At 40.2% G+C, this 21,027-nt stretch overlaps 1 protein-coding gene across 1 annotated transcript; it reads left to right on the top strand.

Moving 5' to 3' along the window:
* The first annotated feature begins 447 nt into the window (after positions 1-447).
* GPR37 (G protein-coupled receptor 37) lies at positions 448-20,351 on the top strand. Its single transcript, XM_059171746.1, has 2 exons — positions 448-2,193; positions 19,084-20,351. The coding sequence occupies exons 1-2, from the start codon at positions 1,168-1,170 to the stop codon at positions 19,900-19,902; spliced, it is 1,845 nt and encodes a 614-aa protein (XP_059027729.1). The 5' UTR covers positions 448-1,167; the 3' UTR covers positions 19,903-20,351.
* The last annotated feature ends 676 nt before the right edge of the window (positions 20,352-21,027 follow it).

The following is a 21,027-nucleotide window of genomic DNA, read 5'->3' as shown; positions in this document are numbered from 1 at the left end:
TCCGCCCCTGTTCCCTCTCGGCTTCGAGCTCCTACGAGTGCAAGCCGCTACAAAGGGCTTGAATGAAACGTGTGTGGGTTTAGTGAGTCGTAAACCACCAGGGAATCCAGTCTCCCCACAAACCAGCCTCTCTCGGAGGAGGCAGAGGAGGGGGAGGAAGCAAGGAGCCGAGCGCTGGGTCTCGCCCGCGCGCGCAGCGACTGGAGCGGCGGGGAGAGGCCGGGCCACCTCCCCCTTTCCGGCCATGCACCGCCTCGCCCGCGGCGGTTCCAGGCACCACACTCTCCGCCCGGGTTGCTCCTGCTGTCGCCGCAACCAGCTCCTTCGGCCGCCGGCACCGTCCACCGAGGAGCAGCGCCCGCCCTCCCCACCCCCACCACCACCGATTCCCTTGTCTGCGAGGACGCGCCGCCCTGCAGCCCGCGCCGCCCCCTGGTCAACTTTGAGCAGGAGGAGAAGCAACTTTGACAGTGGCCGCGGGTTTGGAATCCCGCTTCTCCTCGGCAGCGGTACCCTCTCAAGTCTCTGGGGTTAGGTGGGGCAAGAGTTTCCGCGGCGCATCTGCGCGGCGTCGGCCGTTGGCTACCTGTTTCCAGCGAGCAGGGAGCGGGATTGTGGCTGCCAGTCATCTGAAGAAGGGCAACTTGTTTTTCTCTCCCTTTAGCGACCTCGGCTTGCAACTGGATAAAGCGGTATTGAAAGGGTGTAAAAAGGCAGAGCAACTGTTACCAACTGGATAAAGCGCTATGGGAAGGATGTAAATAGGCAGAGCAACTGTTACCAAGAAGGCAACCACCCAAAGGCAGGGAGGAACGTGGGGCTTGGTCCGGGCTTCTCCCAGTCGCAACATTAATCAACAATCAGGTGTTGTTGCAACTTTTCAAGGTCAGCCACCGGGAGCAGCGATTCCCTCTCTGAACCTTGGGGATACGCAGCGCTCGGGTTGGATTTGGCCGAGAAATGCACGGAAAGCCAAAAGAGGAAGGCTTGTAGAGGGGGAGGGCTTGTGACCCAAGACCCATCCCCCAGCCTCCCCGTAAGCTCCCGTCCCTCGCTGCAGGGGCGGGGGTGAGTTGTGACATGAGTCTAACTCTCAGCAGCAACTTAGGCAGCAGGTGTCGGTCCTAACCAGGAACCGCGGCTGCAGGGTGGCGCCCTCACCGAGCCATGCGGGCCCCGGGCGCGCCTCTTGTCCGCACCTTGCGGCTGCTGCTTCTGATACTCCTCAAGGTTTCTGCCTCGCCTGCCCTCCCGTCCGCTCCATCGCCCAGGAACGAAACTTGCCCGGGGGAAAACTGTTCACCTGCACTGAGCCAGCGTCGCAGCAGGGACGCGTGGGGACTGGGAAATTCTGCAGAAGACCTTCTGCTAACCCGTGCGCCCAGGGAGGAGGAGAAGGCGGCAGCGGTGCGGGCGGCGCCCTTGTGGAACCTAAGGGCCTCCCGGAGCGGTGACCCAGGTGCGGGAAGAGGGGCTGAGGCGTGGGCCTCGGAACCCTCGGGACCTCCAGCCAGGTCGTCTGCAGCCTGGAGGTGGAGAGGTGCCTGGGGTCAGGAGCCCCCTGGAACTTTGGGGAGAGGGAACCCTCCGGCTCTCCAACTCTTCCTTCAGACCTCAGAGGGGGAAGAGAAGGGTCCCAGAGGCGCTGCAATTTCTGGGCACAGTCAAGAGCAGAGTGTGAGGACAGAACCCGGAGCCAGCGACCTTTATTACTGGCCAAGGAGAGGCGGGAAACTCCAGGGTTCCCACCACGACACCCCACCCAAGATGGTCAATGGACCGTCGGGGCACGAAGGGCGGACGATCGCACCCCCTGGCAGGGCTCTGGCCCAGAATGGGTCCTCAGGGGAAGAGGTCCACGAACGCGGGGGTTCTCGCCGGGGGAACAGCACCAACCGGCGCATGCGACTCAAGAACCCCTTCTACCCGCTGACCCAGGAGTCATACGGAGCCTATGCAGTCATGTGTTTGTCTGTGGTGATCTTCGGGACTGGCATCATTGGCAACCTGGCGGTGATGTGCATCGTGTGTCACAACTACTACATGCGGAGCATCTCCAATTCCCTCCTGGCCAACCTGGCCTTCTGGGACTTTCTCATCATCTTCTTCTGTCTTCCGCTCGTCATCTTTCACGAGCTGACCAAGAAGTGGCTACTGGAGGACTTCTCTTGCAAGATTGTGCCCTATATCGAGGTAATGCCCTCCAGAGGGTCTCAATCTACTGGCTTTACCCGTTTCTGGGATTTATAGCATCAGAACAGCTATGCCTCGCACATACCTAGCTGATGAACCCCTTTACTTTTTTTTCTGGGTCCCTACTCCATTTCTCTTCTCAATCTTTGAAAAAGAGAGGCAGCTTGGTTGGCTCACCTTCAAACTCATCTGCTCCTGGATTGTGAAATGATTATGGTCTCATCATGTATAGAATTATTTACATTTTAAATTTCTCTCGCTGAATATGGCATTCATACATATTTCTGATTTGGCACCTATCAGAGATTCTAGGGTTAATAAATAGCCAGTCTATGGTTGTCATTACCAGGACTCAGCAACAACAACAAAAAACCATGTATTGTTTATTGAGTAGTACTCCAACATGCTTTTTCCCCATGAAGATTATTGAATCTTTCTTAAATACCAGAATGGAAATATTTTTTTATTTAACAAAGGAAATCTGCCTTTGTCAATTGGCTTCATGATATATTAATAACCTCCCAAATTAGTTTAAGTGTTCTTTGGCTGTCAGCCATGCCATTCCATCTAAATTCTTGTGTCATTTCTTATTTCTCTCCTTTTGCTTCTCAATTTCTTAACAGTTTTATTGATTTTATAGGAATGAGCTTAAGCAAAAATAACACTTTGGCCATTGTGGCACAGAATTCATATATATACATTCTCAAAGTATATAATATATATTTGTCATTTGTTAAGATGTAATGGATTGGTCTTTTAAGGATTGACTAAGACTAGAAAATTTTCTTAAAAAGAAGGGAGCATATAATAGGTTCTAAACTTTGGAAACAGAAATATTGCTGAGTAAAATTTATTGTTTCATCTTACAGCTAGTGTCCTGAACCGTTATTATGGTAGTTGGAATTTGCTCTTTAAATGGCCTCTCTTTAAACACCAGCTCTTGGAAGGATCCCAAGTGCTTTGTTGCCAGTTGTGTTTGTAGCCAGCTGGCCCTTGATTTCCTCCATTCAGACTGCCCATTTCATTTATGGAAGCAGAAGAAGGGAAACTGTAAATATTCCAGAGCCCCTGATCCTGTCTGGCACCAGAGCCAGTGACACTATGTTCAACATTGTTCCAGGGCCTAAAGCTAGGGGATAAGTAAACAGAAAACAGTACCTACTTAGAAGAATCAAGGGAAGAGACAGTAAATAAGACCCTCTGTTATCCTGGCAGGGATCAGATGCAGAATCATTCCATGCTGACTAAATCAGCTGTTGCTACTTTACCAAGACCTAGGGTTTCTCTTGTTGCCAGGCTCCAAGTAGCTCTGAAATATCTAATTTATTGGGTAGACAATTTGTTTTTGAATTGCAGGGGAGGTAGCTGAATTTATGTAGGAGAAATGTCTATCAATTGCCTTTTCAAGGTCAAGGTTTAAGATTTCTTTATTGTTTGCTGGAATAATGCAGAAGAAATTGACAAATGCAAGAATGAGATAAAAGTAAACTACAGGGTGAACAGGAGAGTTACCCCCAGTAACAGAGAAGTGTAGTGTCTTGTCCAAAATGTACTGGGCATGATGAAGCCTTTATACAGTTGAGGAAAAAACAATGTAAAGAGGAAAAAACAAAAACAAAAAAGCCTGGGGAAAGGAAAAAAAAAGATTACCCATTTCTTAAAAAAAAAAAAAGACTTTGAAAGAAAGGAATCCATCCAAATTCTGAAAAGAATATAAAAACTTTGGTTAGTTTATAAGACTTAAGTGTTTTGAGTGATGGTATTTATCATGTATGTCTTTTAATTTTCTTTCTCTCTAACTCTGAGGATTTTTTAAAATGTATGTTTTCATTTTTATTTCATTTTTAAATTTAATTCTCTGCTCCTTAAGATTTTTTTTTACCTTTCTTATTATTAAAACAACTATTGTTATTTTTCCCTCTGCGTTTCCCCCCTTCCTTATAGCCCTGATTTTTATTTTAGTTATTAGTACTACACTTTATTTTGCTCAGAGAAGCAAAGGTTAGAAAAAAAAAATACTAATTTTTTCTTTAAAAATTAGACTGTAATATGCATTTTTACTGTTAAAGTAATGAATGAAAATCTTAAGATGTAGTGTTTCTACATTTCTGTCCTCTTCTTCTGAAATAATTTTGTAATGCATTAGTATGTTTTGTGGAAATAATTATTGGATAGTAGTATCAGTTCTGTAATTCCTGATGATGAGAACAGGAAATACAATCCAAATTTCAAAGTCAAACATTTCTGCCTCTAGGAGGCACGTTATTTTCACAGAAGAGAGATTTAGTGACTGTTCCATATCCTGTTCCCCAAAGAACAGACGCAAATGTGGACGTTTGGTTTGCAGGAACTTTACTGGGACATGTGCTCATCTTCAACACCTAGTAGGGAATGAAGGAGGCAGGACTGGGCAGAGGGAGAAGTCGAACTGTGATCTAGATGCCAGAGTCCTCCACTGACACCATAGGAGCTCCCTGGCTGGAGAGCCTTGTCGCATGTCCTGAACTGAGGCAAGACAGCCTTTATGTCTCCTGAGGGATCAGTCATGGATCGAAGTTGCTTCCAGGAAGAGGCCATAACCTTGATCTGGGTGGATGTCTCTGAAGGGCAATTCCTAGAGAGGGATGCACCTGAGAGCCACCGGCCACCAAGAGTCCTACCACTTGGGGGGGGGGTCAACATTTTATACCCGAAGGAATTTGTGGGGGGGCAATCTGGGTCAGGAGCCGTGGGCTATACCCCAGTGGCTTTTGAATTCTCAGGTTAAATTAGAACCAGATGGCACTCTGATCCAACCTCCTGATCTTAAAGATGAAACATGAGGACCAGAGAAGAGAAATGATCATCCTAAACACTTACACCTGGTCAGTGGCAGCCAGACCCTCAACTCAAGTTTGCTTATTAGATAAACATCTATGTGGCAAGAATGTCCAATGAGTGTTCTCTTTTTATGTCTGCTCCTTGCCATCTTTTAAAAAAGATTTTTATATCCAATGGGTAGAGAAGAAATAAGCCCAGTTATCATCATTTGCTATATGATGAAACTTATAACTTTTTATATTCTTAAGTTTCATCTTACTTCTCATAAATCAACAGTAAGTTCCAGAGTTGGTAACTCACTAAATTTTTAAAAACTGCAATCATCTGAGCCAATTGCACTTTTTAATGTGTCAAAGGTGATTATTTTAGTGATGAAATTAAGCTATGTAGGTTATATTTTTATATTCTTAAATCACAAAATGTTTTAGACTGGTAAAAGAAACTGCAAATAAAAACTTTCTCAAAAATCTCCCCCCCCCAATCTTTTTCTTCTTTACCAAAGACTTCTGAAAATTATTTGACATTTTATCTCCTCTTATGATCTAGATTTTACCTTCTCTTCACTTTTTACTTATATTTATTTGTTGGCTTTTTTTTTATAACCACACATCTTATTACTGATGTATAATGTATGATTTACCTTTCTGATAGTAATCTGTTTCATCTTTTCCAGTTTTTATTTTTAATACTTCTTAGTTATTTTAAACTTTTATTCACAATTAATTTTTATTTTTTATTAAGGTATAATTGACATAACTTTATATTAGTTTTAGGTGTATGACATAGTATGATTTGATATTTGTATAATTGTGAAATGATCACTACAATAACTCTAGTTAGTATCCGTCAACTTACATAGTTACAACATTATTTTTTCTTATGACGAAAAGTTTTATTTTTTTATTTCTTTTATTTTTTTAAGATTTTATTTATTTATTTGAGAGCAAGATCACAAGTAGGCAGAGAGGTAGGCAGAGAGAGAGGAAGAAGCAGGCTCCCCACAGAGCAGAGAGCCCAATGTGGGACTTGATCCCAGGACCCTGGGACCATGACCTGAGCTGAGGGCAGAGGCTTTAACCCACTGAGCCACCCAGGCATCCTGATGAAAACTTTTAAAATCTACTTTCTTTTGTAACAACTTCCAGATATGTAATACAGTATTATCAACGATAGTCACCATGTTGTACATTACATCCCCATGACCTATTTTATAACTTGAAGCTGGTATCTTGATACTCTTCAAGAACTGCCAGCCTCTATCAATACCAATCTCTTCTCTGTATCTATAAGCTTAGTTTTTTTGTTTTAGGTTTTTGTTGTGTGTGTCATTTTTTTTTTTATTCCACATATAAGTGAGAGCATATGGTATTTGTCTTTCTGCATCTGATTTATTTCATTTAGCAAAATTTTGTCTTGAGGTCTGTCTATGTTATTACAAAGGCAAGATTTCATTCTTTTTAATGGCTGAATAAAATTCCAGTGCATGTATATATGTGTGTGTGCCTGTATATGTACACATACATATGTACATATACTACATTTTTTTCACCCATTTGTCCATCCATCAGTGGACACTTAAGTTGTTTCCATATCTTGACTATTGCAAATCATGCTGCAATGAACATAGAGTTGCATATCTTTTCAAGTTAGTGTTTTCATGTTCTTCAGATAAATATCCAAAAGTGAAATTGCTAGATCATATGATAATTCTATTTTTAATTTGCTTTACGATTTTATTTATTTATTTGACAGAGAGAGAGAGAGAGCACAAGCAGGGGGAGCAACAGCAGGAAAAGGAGAAGCAGGCTCTCCACTGAGCAGGCAGTCCAATGTGGGGGTCAATTCCAGGACCCTGGGATTATGACCTGTTGCAGAAAGCAGATGCTTAACCAATTGAGCCATGTAGGCACCCCTTTAAATTTTTTTTTAGTAATCTCCATTCTGTTTTCCATAGTAACTGCACCACAGTTAATTTTATTAATCTTCAGATATGTTCTCAATTTTCTCTCCTGTCTTCCCTTCTGCCTTCTTTTCTTCTTCTACCATAGTTCCTTTTTTTTTCCCCCACACAGCTTGAGTATTAGCATAATCTTAAGGAGATAGTGGCATTTTGGGCAGAGTTGGGTTTGTGTAGAAAAATAGGAGGCATTTCTTCAGCAGAAATTACATGTCTTTGCAATTTACATTCATTACTCTTATTTTATTTCAATTTGTTGGCATAAGGCTTGGGGAGAGTAGCCAGCTTCCAGGGTCTGTTGCTAGAAAGTAGTTTTATCATATTTAATGTTGCTATGAATGGAAACATACTGGGAAATGTTGTAATTGATAACTTCTCTCTTTCTATTCTAGAATTCTGATGCCTTTGTAGCCTAGTGGTAAGTCCTTTAAGGATCAAGGGAAGATGGAATGGAAGGAAAAGGGGATAGGAGAGAAGAGAATCTGAGTGGATGGTGGCCATCCTAACAGACACATCATTTTCAACTGGCTTATCAAATAGTCACCAGAAAGAAAACAAGAAACAAAAAACAAACAGAACTATACACAAAGTGATAGTTATATGTGAAAAGAGAGGGGTAAGGGAGAGGGAGGGAAAGAGATGGATATATATGGAGGTCTGGGTGTGGACTGCAATAGGAGACTTGCATAGGAGTTCCCTATCACACCATTCCTTTAAGAATCTTACAAATGATTAAAGCCAAATGATTCAGGCACTAAATGTGGCAACTGGAACACATCTTTGCTCATTACTTGATGAAAGCCAGTCAGTCAGTGTATCATCTGATTCAGATCCACCACTAAATATTTATTTCTATTTGGACATTAATTGGAAGTTTTGAATGAGGGAGGGGGGGGGGAAGGAGAGGGAGAGAATCTTAAGCAGGCTCCACACCCAGCACAGAGCCCGAGGTGGGGCTCAATCTCACAACCCAGAGATCATGACCCGAGCCAAAAACAAGAGTCCTATTCTTAATCAACTGAGCCACCTGGGGGGCCCCTAACTGTACTTTTATTTTACTGGGATACAAGATTCCTGCATCAGAGTAGAGGATGGATAAAGGGAATGCATCTCACCAGGGCTTCTGGACCACGGATCATTTGGGAAAGATCTACGATGTTTTGAGAAGAAAAGAGCCAGATTCTCCAATGGCATTAGAAATACTGGTTTTAAACTGAGTGAAACAGATGGCTCTTTCATTGCCTTAGATTGTAGTTAGAACTGACAGGTAAGAAAGGAAGGGTTCTGGAAGCTGAAGATGTTTTACCATCCAGGTATGTGATGCCACACAGAGTTCCCTAGAACCCCTACACTCAAGTAATAGCACATTTATCATGACAGATGGTAAATTCACTTGAGTTGTGGGTTAGCCATTACATATTCTGATGGACTTTTAAGTGGAAACTTACAGTTTTATGAGCAATTTGAAAGTCACTAATAATATTCTCAGGGAAAATAAACTCGATGTATGCGAATGGGGTTCAACAAATATTTTGTGACTTACTGTTAATCCCTTTATAATCATTTCCTACATTCCGATGCAAGCAAAAATATTTAGCCGATGACTTTTGCAGAAAAGATTTAAAAAGTTATAGAATGAGTTCTTATTTATAATCCCATTTATTGAACAGTATATGGTGAAGTTTCCTGAATTTGGGTTCTGTATAAGAGAGAGAAGTTTGATGATATTCAAATGTAAAATTTAAATAATTTCCTTAACTAGTGACTATACTGAGAATGTCATTCTTTTCTAAATCTTGTCAGTGAAGTACACACAGAAATGGATTTTTTTTTTTTTTACTTCCCCTCTAAAGATACTTGCTGGCATTCAGCTTGGAAGGATTATATGCAAAACCCCAGCACCCAATAACTGGTTAAAGAATAGTTTGAATAATTCATTATTTTCTATAATCCTTTTCCATGTATGCCATTGTTCATTCGTTTATTTACTATCCATTTATTCATCAAACATTTATTGAGCTTTTCTACTCTGTTGGATATGATCATAGGTAGGGATGGGTGTAGGAGGAGTGGGAGTGAAGGAGGGAAAGTTTCCAGAGATGAGTAACATAGATGCATTACTGCTTTTAAAGTTATGGAGAAGTCAAGTAATGTTCTACAGGGTAGTAAGTACTGTACTAGAGGTTAAAACAAGGTGTTATGGAAGGTCAGGAGTGGGTCCTGGAATGAGTCAGCTCACAGTTGTACTTATTAGGGAAAACTGTGCCCACTTCAAGGGAACTGTACTTACCTCAAGAGAAAATGGTGCTCACTCGTAATTCTTTTTCTATCATATTCATATTATTAGTCTTTATAAATTCTATTCAGCCTAGATCCATGGTGAAAAGATAAAAATATAAAAATCATTTGATTCTTGCTTTCTTGTTTTCTCAATCTTTTGTGGGATAGGAAGCCCATAAAAATCATTGGCAAGGGCGCCTCGGTGGCTCAGTGGGTTAAGCCGCTGCCTTCAGCTCAGGTCATGATCTCAGGGTCCTGGGATCGAGTCCCGCATGGAGCTCTCTGCTCAGCAGGGAGCCTGATTCCTCCTCTCTCTCTCTGCCTGCCTCTCTGCCTACTTGTGATCTCTCTCTGTCAAATAAATAAATAAAATCTTAAAAAAAATCATTGGCAAGATAAATTGGCAGATGGGATAGCCCTAGAAATTTCATTTGGAACACAAAATTCTGAATTATTATTTAGAATACAATGCCTATGATGACCGTCTCTACTTTGGAATTATTAGTCCTTATTAGCCATAAAGAATTACATAAGTCAAATTTTAAAATATTACTTAAATGAATGGTTCATCTAACAGTGTTATAATAGTACATTTGAGTCCTATTCTTCTGAAAATCTCAAAAATGTACCTGTTATTTAATTTGACCTTAGAGGGGTGCCTGGGTAACTCAGTCAGTCAGGTGTCTGCCTTTGCCTTGAGTCCTGGGATTGAGTCCCCCATTGGGCTCTCTAATAAGTGGGAAGCCAGCTTCTCCCTCTCCGTCTGCCCCTCCCCCTGCTTTTGCACACATGCTCTCTCGCTCTCGCTCTCTCTCTTTCTCTCTCAAATAAATAAATAAGATCTTTAAAAAAATTAATTTGATCTTAGAGAACCTAGGAAGAAAGGCTGAAATGGGAGATAGGTTAAATCCTATTATGGATATCTTAACCCTGTTATAGAAAGGGAAGCATAAACAATGGACTTTCTCAAAATTGGATTAATATTTCAAGCACAAAATCTGAGTGAGGACTTATCCTGAGTTCCCAAGAACTGCCAAGGTATCTGGTTATATCAACAAAGCATCCTTCAACAGCAAAAAGGATGCAAGTATGTCTGGGAAAGCAAAATAGATCTGGGTTTATGATTTCCAGGCTGAGTAGGTGAAGGTCTATCTACCTTGCCTTTTACCCTTACACTACATGGATCTTGACAGAATGTTTCCACCTTTACTAGCTCTTTACTAGATTTAACAATGTCACATTGGAAGCCCAGGGATCTGTGTCTGGGGTGTGGACTATGTGCAGAAAGTGAGGGGCAGGTTGCTCTCTGGTGAGATTTGTCTCTGGTGTTGCACTCCTGCTCCCTCCCTCTGGGGGCTCTCTGGTCCTCTTACTTCCCAAGAATTGACCTGCCTAAGTCCAGTAATTAACTCAACCTTGTTGCTAAGACTAACTCTTAAGTATCCTAATTAGAATGATATTCTTCGTGCCAGAGGAGATGATCTCATCTAAAATTTCAAGGTAGAATGGAGAATGGGGTTGCTGCAATCTCAGATATAGGTCTATTTGAAAAGTAGGTATACATACTTTCCATAAAACTTCTATAAAACACAGGATATAATCACACTGCCAGGCTTGTTCCTGAGACAGAATACTTTTGGTTTGTGAATTTATGATAGTTTTTAATGTTATGTGTCAGCACGCTTGAGTGGGTATAGCATTAACGAGGCCAAGGTCAGTGATTTGATCCAGGACTGGAATGAGTCATTTTCATTAGGTCCATGACTGTCTTCCAGGCCATTTTTTAGTTTCTGTTCAGCACCCCCCACCTCCAGCGCCTTTTCTCCTCCTTCATTGTCTTCGCCTGGGTTCAAATCTCTCCTTTTTGAGAAAAGCCTCTGTTAACTCACAGCAAAGCTTTGAGATTTAGAGATACGTGCCTTTTATAGGAGGGTTGAAGGAAGAATTTTATTTTTCATAATAAGAATAATTAAGAATAAGAATTAATTTTATTATTACTTCCTTAATAGACTACGAAGGGTGGAATTTTGATTAAGAGCAGAGAAATTTTGTCTTAAAATATTATTTCTTGGTGTCATTCAAATCATAATTACCCAACCACAGATGGATGAAGAATGTGCTTTTAGTTTAGGTTTACTGTTGTGCAGACTAAAGTCATTAAGAACAAAGGAAAACTGGTGAAAATTTATCACTCTTCTTTGGAAACTCTCAGAACCTCTAGGTGAATAGCAGAAATTGCAGGTCACTTTAAGATTGATTAGAAACATCACAGTAATACCAAGGACAATGGGCGTGGGATAAATATTGTTATTGAGAATAAATAGATTCCTTAAGATCTGTTGATTTCAATAGAATGCTTCCCTCTTAGGTCAAATGATGTTAATCTTGCTTCATTGGTACTTTTTATACTAATGAGCATTGACATATTTACAACCAAATTATAATGTTTTAGACAAGTTGTAATTTTTTTTTCTCCAAAAGAAATATATTGTGCTGCAGTTCAGATGTCACAATTGGTAGGAAACTTTATGTCAAGGTGGGACTATAAAAGTAAAGAAAGAGGGACGCCTGGGTGGCTCAGTTGGTTAAGCCGCTGCCTTCAGCTCAGGTCATGATCCTAGCGTCCTGGGATCGAGTCCCACATCAGGCTCCTTGCTCCGCAGGGAGCCTGTTTCTCCCTCTGACTCTGCCTTCCACTCTGTCTGCCTGTGCTCGCTCTCGCTCGCTCTCTCTCTCTGACAAATAAATAAATAAAATCTTTAAAAAAAAAAAAAGTAAAGAAAGATTTATAAAATCAGTACAAGTTTGGAGATGGTATGTTAGCTTTTAAATAGTCTCACTTGTTTTTAAAATAAGGAAGAGCATGTTACCAAGCTTAAGCAAGAGGGTGGAAGGTGGAGAATGAGACTATAAGGACAGCTGATGCCTTCAAATATTTTGTTTTTCCATGACATTGAGTGTCAAGTTTAGATAAAATATGTTGGGCATCATTGAAATAAATGGATATATATGATATGTGGGTGTGTCATATTAAATCTAATTTTGAAAAAGGGAAGAAGCCTTCTCTTTGACTGTGGAAGAGTAGCTCTAAATAGCTTTATTTCATTTTAAACATCCATGCATGTTTGTAAGGGGTGAGGCAGATCTCTTCTACTTGCTCTGTTTGGGTTTGGAAACACTAATGGAAGTGTATTCCTACCCTAGTATCATGACTTGCATGCATTCTGAAATGAAGACCTTTTGATAGAGACCATCATATTCACAGCAGAGGCTCTGATAAACACGCTCTCCCCACTGGTGATCAAAGAAGTGTCTTTGCTGGAGAAGTTGCCCTGCAGAGCTGCAAGGATAAGGATCATGGAAAATGCAAGAGGAAGCCAAAGGCATGCAAACTCAAGCCATTTTGAGTTTCAAAGGAAACTCTACCCTGTGCTCCTCCTGCTTTTTTCCCTGACTGATTGTTAGGCCTGGAACCACAGACTTACAATAGATTATCATTCATGGTCCAAATGAATGGGTTTTCTTAACAATAATGCCCTTGTTTTGTGAGTTACTTGTATACAAAGGACAGCACAGAAATAGATGTGCTTAAACATCTTTTTTGAGGTAAAATATAAGTTAAGCTGTAGTATAGTTGTCATGACTTTGGTTAGAAATTTCCCTATTTTATAAAGTGTATTCTAGTCCCATCGCTGTATTGAAGCATGTTGACTCAATTTCATATGAAAGAAATTTTGCTTGGAAGTACATTGGTCTTTTTCCCCCCATCATTGTTACCACTGATTTATATCAAAAATTTAGCAAAAGATACTATTTGTTTGGTAAGAGTTGTACCTTCATAGCTTGCTCTTATTGAAAGTGGTTTCTTATGGGGCACCTAGGGGGCTCAGTCAGCTAAGCGTCCAACTCTTGATTTTGGCTCAGGTCGTGATCTCAGGGTCATGAGATCCAGCCCTGCCCTGGGCTCCACGAGGGGCATGGAGCCTGCTTGAGACTGTCCCTCTCCCTTTCCCTCTGCCCCTCTCCCACTATCTCTATCTTTCTCTCTCTTTCCGTCTCTCTCTAAAAAACAAAAAAATATAAAGCTTAAAAAAAAAATTTCTTGTTTATCTGTCTTCAGTAAGCTTCTGAGAAATGGAGCAACAACTAAAACATAGCTCAGGGTCTTCCTGCCAAGATCCTTACTTACGGTTTTTCATAAAGCGTTCAGTGTGTGCTTTCCTCCTATCATTTTGAGTGAACAGGAATTTAATGTAGTACAAAGTGAATATGGTGGCCCAGGTTTTCTCATGGCCTGATTTTGTATTGAAGTAGAATTTGGACAGTGGGAAGAATACTTTGGCACCGCAGCTGCTGCTTTCCCATCTGAGTACTCAGGTCGGGACTCTGTGTCTGTCCCATGCCTGGACACCATGCTACAGGTGGCTGCAGCGGCCAGCAGCCTCACCGCTCTGGATGTTGACTGGGTCGGCGCTGAAGGCGCCGCAGCATTGTTCCTCTGGGATACAGAGATACGCAGGACATTGGGGTATTAAAGAAGGATTTTAGAGTTGTTTATTTTTATTCTCTTGGCTTGTGTATTTTGATGCCAACACCCTCAAAATGCTCTATATCTCTCTTCCCCAAATAGTTAAGAAGTTCTGCTTCCAGCTTTCCTTTGATCTTGATTCTCAAAATTAATAGTCTTGTCTGTTAGAGAAGTGTTTATAGTTCTGTTTTTGTGGACGTTAATTACTTCTCCCACTGCAGTTTAATTAATAGGAGACTGCATCTTACTCATTCCACGTCTCCGGATGTTGCTTCCAAAAAACTACCCCTTACTAGATTTACTCCCAAGAGCAAATTTCTTCGTGACATTGAATTTTAGCAATTAGATATGGTCATTAAATGCAGAAGATCCAGCATTTATGACATAGTTTTATAATTGCATATAATTGCCCCATTCATCTGGGTAGAATTTCCAATGAGCTGTAAGTAAACAGAGTTAAAAATTGTGATTGAAAGCTTCTCATGTTACCCCAACATTGAGCAATTTTAATTGCATGGGTAGATTTTATGTCAGAAAAAGCAGAAATTAGCCCATACCCAAGATCCAGATGAGTTTTATCAATTAATTTCTGAGGTTGATTCTTTATAAAGGTTTAAAGCCTTCTATAAATAATTTGGGAAAGTACTGAGCAGGAGCTTTGTACCTTTCTTGCTCTTTCACATCATAAACTCATGTGCAGAAGTGAATTTGCAGAAAACTATCTGAAGTAATAGCACTGCAGGCGGTGGCAGCAGGAGGGAGGAGATATCTAGGACTGGCCTTTGGGCTGCGGTTGCTGTTGGCAACAATGTAGTAAGCGTTATCTGCATTGGGGGCAGCATTTTTCCTCAGAGGCCCTAGCTCTTGTGACCTTCCTGCATCAGCCGGTTCCTCGCTGAGGAGAACACCACCAGAGAGATGTATGATTTGACAGCAGGAAGCTGGGTCCAGGAGCCTCCTGCAATGTGTGTATGAAACCTGGGAAGCTTCCCTCAATCGATGATGCGTCAAGAGGACGACAGATCAAACATGTTCTTTCAAACACATTTGGCGCTCAGTCCAAAAGCTTTTGGGAATATGGCTGAAGAACTAAGCCTCTTCATATAAAGTACAGGGTAGAATTCCTAAGTGAAAGTTGGAGCACCTGTAAATGTTGCTTAAAATTTGCCCTGGCTTTTGTTGTCATGTGCAATGAAATATATATTGAACCTAGAAAACATTTTTTGCTTTTTGAAGCAGCAAACATCTTCTAATTGAAAGTGGATATGCAGCACAGTTTATAAATATCTAAGGAGAGGCAATGTAACACACGCGTCTTAATACATGTCCACCCACATTCATTGGTTATTCCTTCTCTTGAAATGCTTTGTAACAGACTGGGAGTTAGGTGTATAAATGCTAGCTCTTATGATAATTGGTCCAGATTTTTTTTTCTAAGATTTTATTTTATTTATGATTATTATTTATTTGAGAGAAAGAGAGCAGGAGGAGGGGCAGAGAGAGAAGCAGAATCCCCCCCTTAGCAGAGAGCCCAATGTGGGCTAGATCCTAGGACCCCAGGATCATGACCTGAGCCAAAGGTAGACACTTAACCAACTGAACCACCTGGATGCCCCTGGTCCAGATTTTAAAACTCTGTGTTTAAAAATAAGGAGCATAATCAGGAAGAAAATGCTATCTCTTGAGTGTTGCGTGTTCTTTGTAAATAATGATCGAAAACTACCAAGAAATGGATGTACCAAGCCTCTAAGAGATTGTCTCTCATCAGACTCGCTGGTATTTTTGTCTTACCAAGCTATTGTTTCAGTAAAAATGCTATTCATAATTTTAAGAGCGAATGCACAGCATAAAGCTCTATAGCTTTGTTATTTGTGGACTGACTCTGGATATGTGGTTGACAGAGAAATGTGCATGAAGATTTGCGTTAGTGAAGATGGCACAGAAAACCTTGCTGAGGATTTGTGTACATTTGATAGTTTGAGGATTTTTTGGTTTTGTTTTACATTTTTATAGAGGAATGAATCAAAATATTTGAAAAGTATATAAATGTGAAGTTTCAAAAACATAAAATACTGCAATTTCTAAATAATACTTTTGATGCAGACCTTTAGAAAACAGCCAGTCCTCAGATTTCCATGCAAAGTGTGGCAATTACTGACATTAAGAAAGTAATAATCTGATCTTAAGACAGCTGCATAGTGTGGACCTCAATTTTAGAATTATTTTGAATCTCTGGCATAGAGGCAAAATAAATTTCTATCAAGGTGAACAATTCATTAATTTCAAAGCTAATTTGAAAAAGTCGTATGGAGGTTGCTTGGGAGGTTCAGTCAGGTAAGCGTCTGCCTTCAGTTCAGGTCATGATTCCAGGGTCCTGGGATTGAGCCCTCTATAGGGCTCCCTGCTCAGTGCGGAGTCTGCTTCTCCTTCTCCCTCTGCCGCTCCTCCTCACTCATGCTGTCTCTCTCTGTCAAATAAATAAATAAAAATCTTAAAAAAATAAAGAGATGTATGGAGAGGTGACTTTTTATGGCAGTCATACTGGATGGATATTTCTTACACTGGTATTTATGGGAAACTTTCCTCAAGATTTTGTACAAGAATCATGGTTATAAGCTCAACCATGTTGTCTTGATCTGCCCTGATCTAGATTGTGAGTCATGCTTCTTCTTCAGTTTTGCTTTTCATTCACTTAAGCCCTCATTATATCTCATTTTCAGACCGTCTCCACTAAGAGTTATGAGTATAGTCAGGGCATGGGTGCAATGTTCTTATTTTCTGTGGTGGAACCCGTAGACACTGACTAATGTTTAGCGTGTAAAAAAGGGGAGAACATTTGACATTGGAACTCTCATAGAATTCGTGAGGCAAGTTGCCATCATTCTGGGAAGAGTGACAGCTTGAGTGTAGGAGATAAACAACTAATGTGTTGAGTGTCAAAATTGTTATGACAAATGGTTTTCCTTTTTTCAGCATGATCCCTTTGAGTCCTAAAAAACAAGACAAGAGCATTATATATATGTTTCCTTGCCCCTTTGCCAAGGCATGACCTGTAGCTGTGCTTCTTAAACATTCCCACTAGCAGACAGAGGAGAGTAGATGCACATACCCAAGAGCCTAGGGTACACCCCAAAACATCCTTTCCATCTACAGTTTTAGTCTCCTGTTTCATCTTAAACCTCATGAACATTTTACAGTCTACCCTCATTGTCTTTATTTAGATATATAATGACTACATTTATTAAACATTAAATTACTTCAATTTCCTGTAAATAGCTGAGTAAATTTGATGCTTCCAGATGATTACTGTGTTTATCTTGTGACTTTGAGAACTACCTTCCCCCTTTTGGTTGACTATGACCTCCTTGAGGGAAATAATTGTTTCTTGTTCTGTATCCCCAATATCTAGCAGAGCGCTTGGGCCAGAGGCCATAACATTAAATGTATGTTTGTGTTGAATACATGTCTGTGTATCCATTAGAGCGTATGTAGAATGTTTGTAAATATTTTATGGGCTACTGAATGATAGTATATTTACATTAGGAATATGCAATTATATTCTCTGTGAAAAAATATGTACATATTTTTGGCTCTTAACTTTTAGTTGTTGATTTATTTAGCTGTCTGGGCCATATGCATATAAGAGTTTGGATACAGTGCTCTATGTGGTCAGCATCAAAGAGTTTCCTGATCTGAAATTTTCCTATGGCTGGTACATCTAGACCTTGTATCTGACTCCTTTTTGCATATTTTCATGGTTATTTTTTATATCTCCTATCTTTTGACATTCTTTAGGTATCTCATATAACCTTAAATTTGATTAGTGTATTTACTTCATGATAAATGTACTTATTTTATGCCTGCCTGATCCTGTAACTTGCTTCTTTTGGCAACATAAGTTCATAGTGATGGATTGTCTCTTGCATATTGTGATTTTTAATTGTGAATCCATGCTCCCTCAAATTTTGTCTGTGGATTTCTGAGACCTGGTTTTAAAGTGCATTCTTCCAGAGAGGTTTTGTGTTTTCTTCTACCAGGTGCCTGGACAATTTAAAATTATAATTTATTTTATTTTATTTTATTTTTTTAGCCACATAGATGGTGTGAATTTTGGCCTTAGGCCAGTGTAAATTTGGCCTCCTGGTTAGAATTTGCTCTTCTTTTTTTATCTCCAGTTCACCTAGATCCAAATCATATAATGCAGACAAGTTTCTCTACTATGTCCCTCTATTTTTTCTCTTTATACCCATGAAGATGTCACTATTCAGGAAGTTCCCAATTCATAAAGGAATCTTTGACTAAATCCTCATGTACACTGGCTCTAGATTTATTTTCCTACCTATGTGTACTTGGGCACCTGCCCCATCATCTAACTAACTAAAACCAACTTGAAACTCTCATCAGGGTTGGCAGATGTCCCTAGGGCAAGCATGCAACATGGGGGGGGGGGGGGGTCCAGGACCTGTTTGGCATTTGTTTTTTCATTGATTTTGACTCCTGGAGAATTTCTTTTTTTTGCTTTCCATAAGTGCATGCATTTGAAAATAATACCAAAACATTTTATTTTGCATTTAGGAGAAATTGGAGATCTTTACTCATCTGATTTGTTGGAAATAATAAGGTTTTGAAGGTTTCCTGTGTGGGGGGCATGCTATTGACCCACACACTGGAAGACATGACCAGCCTTTTCAGTAATGAAAATGGGATACACTCAACTGTCCTTACTCCTTATCTGGACCTTCTGGTGGCAGGCATTTTCGTGGTGACTGAAATTATTGGAGTGTCTGTGCTCTTTTCTAAAATAAAATGGGGGGGGGGCATCTGGGTGGCTCAGTGGGTTAAAGCCTCTGCCTTCAGCTCAGGTCATGATCCCAGGGTCCTGGGATCGAGTCCCACATCGGGCTCTCTGTTCAGTGGGAAGCCTGCTTCCCTTCCTCTCTCTCTGCCTGCCTCTCTGCCTACGTGTGATCTCTGTCAAATAAATAAATAAAATCTTAAAAAATAAAATAAAATAAAATAAAAATAAAATAAAATGGTATTGGACTAGCTGATTCTTATGGGTCCTCCCAACTGTAAAATTTTTTGACTCCGTGACCCTTGGACCACTACATTTCTTTTTTTCCCTCCCTCCTATTTTTATCTTCATAATAATTCAGCTAGAGTCACCAACCCAATTACCGATGCTTCATTCCAGGAAATTGTACTTTTTTTTTTTTTTTCTGTTTTGCTGATCTGTCTTTACTGCCTCATGTTATGATCTTTCAGAGATCACCCAGAATAAATGTGTTCCGTGTTCCTCCCACAGGTTGCTTCCCTTGGAGTCACTACCTTCACCTTATGTGCTCTGTGTATAGACCGGTTCCGGGCAGCCACCAACGTGCAGATGTACTATGAAATGATCGAGAACTGTTCTTCGACAACAGCCAAGCTTGCTGTTATATGGGTTGGTGCCCTACTGTTAGCGCTTCCAGAAGTTGTTCTCCGCCAGCTGAGCAAGGAGGATTTGGGGTTTAGTGGCCGAGCTCCGGCAGAACGCTGTGTTATCAAGGTCTCTGCAGATTTACCAGACACCATCTACGTTCTAGCCCTTACCTATGATAGTGCAAGACTCTGGTGGTACTTTGGCTGCTACTTCTGTTTGCCCACACTTTTCACCATCACCTGCTCTTTGGTGACTGCAAGGAAGATCCGCAAAGCAGAGAAAGCCTGTACCCGAGGGAATAAACGACAGATTCAGCTGGAAAGCCAGATGAACTGTACAGTAGTGGCTCTGACCATTTTATATGGATTTTGCATTATTCCTGAAAATATCTGCAACATTGTTACTGCCTACATGGCCACAGGGGTTTCTCAGCAGACAATGGACTTGCTCTATATCATCAGCCAGTTCCTTTTGTTCTTTAAGTCCTGTGTCACCCCTGTCCTCCTTTTCTGTCTTTGCAAACCCTTCAGTCGGGCCTTTATGGAATGCTGTTGCTGTTGCTGTGAAGAGTGCATTCAGAAGTCTTCAACAGTAACCAGTGATGACAATGACAACGAATATACCACAGAACTTGAACTCTCACCTTTTAGTACCATACGCAGGGAAATGTCCACTTTTGCTTCTGTTGGAACTCATTGCTGAAGGACAACGTTTTGTTCGGTTAGATTTATTTGATTTTCATATCCTGTGAAAGTTTTTACTTTGTATTTTTCCCTCCTGGGGAAAAAAATGCATCAAAAGAGAGAAATATTAACTACTGTAGAACTGATTCTGCAAATTAATATTTGTGCTTTGAAAAAAATGTTTATATTTAGTTATTTAAGAAATATGAGGAGGCCAATAGTTTTAGGTCATTTTATCTGGTATGGTGCTAATATTTTATTTGAAAAAAGTTACTGCACCTTAACTTAATTAATTGCTAACTTTTTTTCTTTTAAAAATATAATCAGTGTATATTGATTATAGCCATGTGATTTTGTAGGTTATTTTGAGTTGTGATTGAAAGTATATTGTATATGGTGTCGTGAGATGATTTGTAGTTAAGAAGCATTCACAAAGTAGCACCAAATAAATTATGCTTTATTCTTTAATGTCATTGTGAATCTACTTTTAACCAAGATTCAATAAATATCTTAATTGCCTTAAATACACAATTACTGGTTCTACGCACAATTTAAAAACAGCCTTATTGTTTTAAAATTCTATTTTCCTTTAAGGAGGTAATCACCATGTTACAGAAACAGCTTTCCTAATAGTACTATTTTATATGCATGATTCATATAAAACTATATTGTATGTTCAGACAAAATTGTATTTTTAATATTCAGATACAGATGTAAAAATTCCTTCCAAATATTTATAAAATATGAATAAATAGACAGCAGAGTTATTATTATTTATCTCTGAACTAGCATGTAGAGCTCCATAGTAATTATGAATTATAAGCAGAATCAAGGACAAAAACACCATGCACTTGTCATCTAATTTCCTCTGAACATTGACCTTTGAAGAACTCTGAATTCTAGCTTTTGTCCTTTTAAAAAACAAACTTGGTTAAGTCTGTGTGACTTAATTTCTTTAAGAGAATGAAAGTACAGTAGTAGGATAATAAAATATGTATCTTGATTAGAACACTTGAATATTCAAATACTACTTTTAAACTGATATTCCATAAGCTTCCAACAAAAAAACTAACCCTCTCCTTTTGAATTCTTTGATTCCCCTCAGTTTAAGTTCCAGTGGTTGTGTAGGATGCCTGCCTCTAGG

The sequence above is a fragment of the Mustela lutreola genome, chromosome 4 (genome assembly GCF_030435805.1).
Source record: "Mustela lutreola isolate mMusLut2 chromosome 4, mMusLut2.pri, whole genome shotgun sequence".
Taxonomy (NCBI): Eukaryota; Metazoa; Chordata; class Mammalia; order Carnivora; family Mustelidae; genus Mustela; species Mustela lutreola.
The sequence above is the reverse complement of the archived record's forward strand: the minus strand, read 5'-3'. Positions and strand labels throughout refer to the sequence as shown.

Excerpts from the sequence above, each read along its gene's own strand:
- GPR37 (XM_059171746.1), top strand. The coding sequence starts at position 1,168 with ATGCGGGCCCCGGGCGCGCCTCTTGTCCGCACCTTGCGGCTGCTGCTT. Across the intron at positions 2,194-19,083 it reads AGATTGTGCCCTATATCGAG|GTTGCTTCCCTTGGAGTCAC; the intron begins GTAATGCCCTCC and ends TTCCTCCCACAG.